Source organism: Salvelinus sp. IW2-2015, linkage group LG23 (genome assembly GCF_002910315.2).
Source record: "Salvelinus sp. IW2-2015 linkage group LG23, ASM291031v2, whole genome shotgun sequence".
Lineage (NCBI taxonomy): Eukaryota > Metazoa > Chordata > Actinopteri > Salmoniformes > Salmonidae > Salvelinus > Salvelinus sp. IW2-2015.
The window spans coordinates 47,656,188-47,663,893 of NC_036863.1; the positions used below are offsets into that span (position 1 = coordinate 47,656,188).

A 7,706-nucleotide genomic window follows, 5' to 3' on the forward strand; every position below is an offset into this window, starting at 1 on the left:
TGTGAACACCAGGTTTCTCTCTGTGAGCAAATGTGTGTGTGTGTGTGGTGCGTATGTGTACACGGGCCAATGTAAAGACGTGCATTCATTATTTGTGTGTGTGTGTGTGTGTGTGTGTGTGTGTGTGTGTGTGTGTGTGTGTGTGTGTGTGTGTGTGTGTGTGTGTGTGTGTGTGTGTGTGTGTGTGTGTGTGTGTGTGTGTGTGTTGGTGTGTGTGTGTCAGGAAGGCTCAGGCCCAGTAACAATGGATCCCAAAGCAAAGTGCTGACAGTGAAGTAGGTGTGGCCGACCCCCTAGCCCCGAAGGTGTGTATATATACCCACACACACACCTCCCTGGCAGAGCGCTTAGTGGAACCCTGCGAAACACACAGCTTACGTTTTAGGTAGGTTTATGTTTATCTAATAGATTTCATTTACTCCTATGTTTGGATAGYTCTGATCTGATGGGCCTTGGCACATAGCTTTATGTTGATCAAATAGTGATGAACCACAAAGTTATTTCATTGGAGATTCTCCATTGAGCATGTTTTTTTAAAGACGTAAGGCTTGATCTGGGTCCTGGAAACCAGCCCATAGATTTCTATTTGTCTGTGTGCTAGAGCTTCGCAGGGCTATTAGAACAGGGGACTATAAAATAATGTTTCCCAAATGATGGGTCTGGAACCAGTGGTGACTGGGAGTTGTTAGACTGTTAGTAGCAGGATAAGTTTTTTTCTCTTATCTTGTTTGGAGGATTGGAATACTATTTTTTGAAAGGCTTCAGTTTAGGTGGAATGGTATAGAATAGTCTGAGAACCATTGAGGCTATGATGACCGGGAGCTTCAGTGCAGAGGTATGACTGGTCATCATGCATAGATCACTCTGTTTGTTTAAAAGAGCTTACCAGGGCTTTGGTAGAGCAGCAGATGAACAGGGAGAACCTGGTGTATAGAGCTGGTCAGGCGTCCTGCACACGTCTGTCTGAGGCTTTACCTCAAGGTTCATTGAACTGTGTTGTTCTGTAGCTACTGGTCAGGGGACCAGTATGGGCCATTCACTGGGAGCTTCAAGGCAGGGTGGGATTTCTTGGTGTAGGCATAAAAAATGTTTTGGTCAAGAATTAACTTCATTATTTATATGTTCAGTTAATATCTCCCTCTGTATCCCTCTCTCCTATTTCTCTCTCTCCATTTCAGCACTGAGACAGAAGGACATAATGGCTCTGACCAACCCAATGAACCCTGTGAACCCCATGCCCATGGGCCCATGGAAGATCACAGTGTACGACCAGGAGTACTTCCAGGGAAAGCGCGTGGAGTTCACCGCCTGCTGCCAGAACATCATGGAGTGTGGCATGGAGAACATCCGCTCCCTGAAGGTCGAGTGTGGAGCGTAAGTATTCCCAAAACTTTTCCCAAAACATGGAAGACTTAGGAGGCTTTTCCAGCAGGCTAACATGAGCCAATGTGGGCACTGACTAATCTTTCTCTCTCTCCTTAGTCATCTCTTCTGTAATTTCTCTCTTTCTTTCTCTCTCCCCTACCTTCCTTTCTTTCTCCCTACATCGCCCTCTCTGTCATTACACCTCTCTCCATCACTGTTTCCCTCTTTCCATCTCCCTTTCTCTCCCTCCATCATTCCCTCCCTGTAATCCCTCCTTTTGCCTCCATCTAGCTGGGTTGGGTATGAGCACTCCAGTTTCTGTGGCCAGCAGTTTGTCCTGGAGAAGGGAGACTACCCCCGTTTTGAGGCCTACAGCGGCAGCAACTCCTACCGTATCGAGAGGATGATCTCGTTCAGACCCATCTGCTCCGCTGTGAGCCCTTAAATGCATCCATTATGGCACCTTATTCCCTATATACTGCACTACAACCTTAGGGCTCTGGTCAAAAGTAGTAGCCTATATAGGGAATATTACAACATACAATACTGTCCCATCCCACATTATCATGGATCATCACATTACTATCATTATCAACATTATCTACAAAACATCAAATCACATTGTATTACCTTTTACTATAACAACTCAAGACAACATAACATTCTATGTCATTATCATGCAAAGGTTACCATATTATTCACATTGCATAATATTGTATAACCTTATGATGCACTCAATTATCAACAACAATACATGAAATACTATAATAATGTAAACTGCTGCTTAAAATGTCTCTCTCTTCATCCCTTCTCTCTATCTCTCTATCTCTCTCTCTCTCTCTCTCTCTCTCTCAGAGCCACAAGGAGTCCCGTATGACCATCTATGAGAAGGAGAACATGATTGGTCGCCAGTTTGAGATGTGTGATGACTACCCCTCCCTGCAGGCCATGGGCTGGTTCAACAACGAGGTTGGATCCATGCACATCCAGAGCGGAGCGTAAGTACTAATGCCATGACAGGGACATTGCCACTTCACGCTAAATATACTACCACTGCTACTTCTGCTATTACTACAAGTGCACAATTGCAGCTGAACCATCTACTCACTCAGCTTTAACTACAACTGAAATACTACTACTACTCTACTACTACTTGTACTACTGCTACTAGTACACTACTGACACAGACTAATCTCTACTGCTAATAATAACTGCTTCTACTACTGCTACTACTACTAGTACACTACTGACACAGACCAATCTCTACTGCTAATAATAACTGCTTCTACTACTGCTACTACTAGTAGTACACTACTGACACAGACCAATCTTACTGCTAATAATAACTGATTCTACTACTGCTACTACTAGTAGTAGTACACTACTTGATCACAGACTCTCTACTGCTAATAATAGCTGATTCTACTACTGCTACTACTACTAGTAGTACACTACTGACACAGACCAATCTCTACTGCTAATAATAACTGATTCTACTACTGCTACTACTACTAGTAGTACACTACTGACACAGACTAATCTCTACTGCTAATAATAACTGATTCTACTAATGCTACTACTACTAGTAGGACACTACTGACACAGACCAATCTCTACTATAATCATAACTGTTACTTCTGCTACTACTACTTGTACTACTACTACACTACTGACACAGACTAATCTCTACTGCTAATAATAACTGCTTCTACTACTTGCTACTACTACTAGTACACTACTGACACAGACACTCTACTCTAATAATACTGTTACTTACTACTACTGTTACTACTACTAGTACACTACTGACAAGACCAATCTCTACTGCTAATAATAACTGTTCTACTACTACTAGTACACTACTGACACTACTGACCGAACCTCTACTACTAATAATGACTTACTACTACTACTGCTACTACTACTAGTACACTACTGACACAGACCGACCTCTACTACTAATAATGACTTTACTACTACTACTGCTACTACTACTAGTACACTACTGACACAGACCGACCTCTACTACTAATAACTGACTGTTACTACTACTACTGCTACTACTACTAGTACACTAGTGACACAGACAAATCTCTACTAATAATAATAACTGTTACTACTACAACACTACTACTACAACAACACTACAACTACTACTACAGCACTACTAAAACACTACTACTACTACTAATAATACTAATAATACTATAACACTACTACTACTAATACTTCTACACTAATACTACCACTACACTACTACTACTACTACTACTACTACTACTACTACTACTACTACTGCTACACTACTACTACAACTACAACACTACTACTACTGACTACACTACTATTACTACTACTACACTAACACCAATACTACTACTACTACTACTACTGCACTACTACTACACTAACACCAATACTACTACTACTACTACTACTGCACTACTACTACACTAACACCAATACTACTACTACTACTACTGCACTACTACTACTACACCATTAATACCAATACGACTACTACTACTACGTCTGCACTACTACTACTGCAACACTAATACCAATACTACTACTACTACTACTTCTGCACTACTACTACTGCAACAATAATACCAATACTACTACTACCACTACTACTGCACTACTACTACAACACTAATACCAATACTATAACACTAATACCAATACTACTACTACCACTACTACTGCACTACTACACCACTAATACCAATACTACTACTACGACTACTACTTCTGCACTACTACTACTACAACACTAATACCAATACCACTACTACTTCTACTGCACTACTACAGCTGGCCAACCTTTACTCTATCATTTCAAACCTGAAGCTGCCACTCCAATAATACACTACACTGTAATAATTTTTACACTTTTATTGCCTGCAATACTCTGTCCTATTGCCAAGTTGATTCTCATCCTCATTCCCATGGCCCACTCTGACTTACCTCACAGTAACAGTGTATCTGATTGACCTGTTCTCTTCTCTCCCTCTAGCTTCGTGTGCTACCAGTTCCCCGGCTACCGTGGCCACCAGTACATCATGGAGTGTGACTGCCACGGAGGAGAGTACAAGTGTTACCGTGAGTTTGGCTCCCACGCCCAGACCCCTCAGATCCAGTCCATCAGGAGGATTCAGCACTGAGCAGGAAACACCTTCTTCATCCCTCCTCCACTCCTCCTCTTCTTCTACTTCCTACTCCTCATCCCTCTCTTCTCTCCCCTCTCCTACTACTCCACCTTCTCTCCCTCGCCCATCCTGGTTCCGCTGGTCCAGCTAGTCCAGGCAGGATTGCGGGCCGGGCCTCAGGTGCTTACCGGCGAAGTCACATGTTCACGGCACTTATTTTTTTAAACCATCATGAAAAACCAAAGGAAYAACGAATTGAAAGACAGAGGGAATGACAGAGATGAGAGAAAGAGTAATGAATCCTCGACACCTCCCGGAGGCTGGAACGCCAAACCTTTTTTGCTCCTCTTCGTCCACGACATCATCATTATCATCAGCTTCTTCTTCATCATCATCATCACTATTGCCTGTCACTGTAGTTGTGATGGTAAAACATTGTATGAGACTGACGAATAAAGAGAACAAGCAAAAGAAAGAGAGAGAAACGAGACAACGACTGGCTTGTAGTTGTGTAACTGTGTTTGTTTGTCCTGCACTTCCCACCCACACACACAGATATGGGGGAAAGAGGCTGGAGACAGATGAGGCTTGGACATGGGAATATAGTACCGTGATAAACAGAGTTTATAGACCATATGGCCAAGCACTTATTCATTCACCTGCTTGAGGGTAACTGGGGGGAACTGCGCAGGTGCAAGTGAGAAAGGACTCACTTGCCGGGTAGGAAACCCTGTTCTCTTGGTTTGGGGAACCATTGCATCGAGGACACTGTGTGGAGTGGTGGGGAGCCAAACTCTGCTGTTTCGGTATAGCATGCAGTTATAGCTGAGAGTATTGCTGTTTGGACAGTGCCCAAAGAAATGTGTGTGCATTTACGTACGGACAGAGTATTGAGCACTTACTGTAGGGCTGAAGAGTACCGCTATATGTAACGTAGCTTGGCTTATGCTGAAGATGTGTGAGTGCAGGTTTCGGTCAGTAGAAGCTGCTGAGGGGAGGGTTGGTCATAATAATGGCTGGAATGGCATCATGTATTTGATACCYTTCCACTAATTCCGCTCCAGCCATTACCAATTAGGGTGCCACCAACCTCCTGTGGATTGGGCAGGTTACTTTCTAAATGTAATCTGTTACAGTTAGTAGTTACCTGTCCAAAAGACAAAAATGAATATTACCAATTGAATTACATCTATTTCAATATAAATCAATGTTAGAGTTTATATGGCCATAAATGGATGTTGCATTTTACTTCAAGGGTTATGTAGGCTTCTAAACCTTTGCTTTCTACTTCAATACAGATAATACAATGATTAGGCTAAATATATTTACATTAAAAACCAATGTCTTTCAGATTTCCAGTCATTCCAAATAATTAAATACCCCTTGGTCTTCAAGATTAGGTGTCAAAAACCCTCTCTCTATCATGACACTAGGCGAGACCCAATGCAGACACAGGAGGCAGATGGTTGGAGTTTAAGATGTTGAATAAATCCAAAGGGAATAATCAAGAAAATGGTCGTGGACAGGCAAAAGGTCATAACCAGATCAGAGTCCAGGAGGTACAGACAGAGTGGCAGGCAGGTTCGAAGTCAGGGCAGGCAGAATGGTCAGACAGGCGGGTACAGAGTCCAGAACAGGCAAGGATCAGAACCGGGATGACAAAAAAAAGGAGAAAAGGCAAAGCAGGAAAATGGGAAAACCGCTGGTAGGCTTGGACGTACAAGACAAACTGGCACAGAGAGACAGGAAACACAGGGATAAATACACTGGGGAAAACAAGCGACACCTGGAGGGGGTGGAGACACTAACGAGCACAGGTGAAACAGATCAGGGTGTGACACTCTCCTTAACCCTCTCTCTGGCCCTGGGAGAGACACAGACTTTGAGACCTTTTACTGCTGAGATAAGCTACCATACCCCGCTTCAACCTGACCCCATTGTCCAGTTGCAGAGGCCACTTCACCTCTGTGTTAGGGACCAGGATGCCAGACAACTCAGTCAAATCAAATCAAATCTTATTTGTCACATACACATGGTTAGCAGATGTTAATGCGAGTGTAGCGAAATGCTTGTGCTTCTAGTTCCGACAATGCAGTAATAACAAACGAGTAATCTAACCTAACAATTCCACAACTACTACCTTATACACACAAGTGTAAAGGGATAAAGAGTATGTACATAAAGGTATATGAATTAGTGATGGTACAGAACGGCATAGGCAAGATACAGTAGATGGTATCGAGTACAGTATATACATATGAGATGAGTAATGTAGGGTATGTAAACATAAAAGTGCATAGTTTAAAGTGGCTAGTGATACATGTATTACATAAAGATGGCAAGATGCAGTAGATGATATAGAGTACAGTATATACATATACATTATATTAAGTGCCATTGTTTAAAGTGGCTAGTGATACATTTTTGATCAATTTCCATCAATTTCCATTATTAAAGTGAGCTGGAGTTGAGTCAGTATGTTGGCAGCAGCCACTCGATGTTAGTGGTGGCAGTTGTTGTTACCTACCCTCACCACCTGGGGGCGGCCCGTCAGGAAGTCCAGTACCCAGTTGCACAGGGCGGGATCGAGACCCAGGGTCTCGAGCTTGATGACGAGTTTGGAGGGTACTATGGTGTTAAATGCTGAGCTCTAGTCGATGAACAGCATTCTCACATAGGTATTCCTCTTGTCCAGATGGGTTAGGGCAGTGTGCAGTGTGGTTGCGATTGCGTCGTCTGTGGACCTATTGGGACGGTAAGCAAATTAGAGTGGGTCTAGGGTGTCAGGTAGGGTGGAGGTGATATGGTCCTTGACTAGTCTCTCAAAGCACTTCATGATGACGGAAGTGAGTGATACGGGGCGGTAGTCGTTTAGCTCAGTTACCTTAGCTTTCTTGGGAACAGGAACATTGGGCCCTCTTGAAGCATGTGGAAACAGCAGACTGGTATAAGGATTGATTGAATATGTCCGTAAAACCAAGCCACTGGTCTGCGCATGCTCTGAGGACGCGGCTGGGATGCCGTCTGGGCCTGCAGCCTTGCGAGGGTTAACACGTTTAAATGTTTTACTCACGTCGCTGCAGTGAAGGAGAGTCCGCAGGTTTTGGTAGCGGGCCGTGTCAGTGGCACTGTATTGTCGTCAAAGCGAGCAAAGAAGTTATTTAGTCTGTCTGGGAGCAAGACATCCTG

The 7,706-nt window shown here is 43.3% G+C and overlaps 1 protein-coding gene across 1 annotated transcript; it reads left to right on the top strand.

Moving 5' to 3' along the window:
- The first annotated feature begins 329 nt into the window (after positions 1-329).
- On the top strand, positions 330-5,010 carry LOC111951085 (beta-crystallin A1). The gene is made up of 5 exons (XM_023969088.2): positions 330-385; positions 1,179-1,374; positions 1,657-1,798; positions 2,221-2,363; positions 4,385-5,010. Exons 2-5 carry the CDS (start codon positions 1,199-1,201, stop codon positions 4,530-4,532), a joined length of 609 nt encoding a protein of 202 aa, XP_023824856.1. The 5' UTR covers positions 330-385; positions 1,179-1,198; the 3' UTR covers positions 4,533-5,010.
- Positions 5,011-7,706: the final 2,696 nt, after the last annotated feature.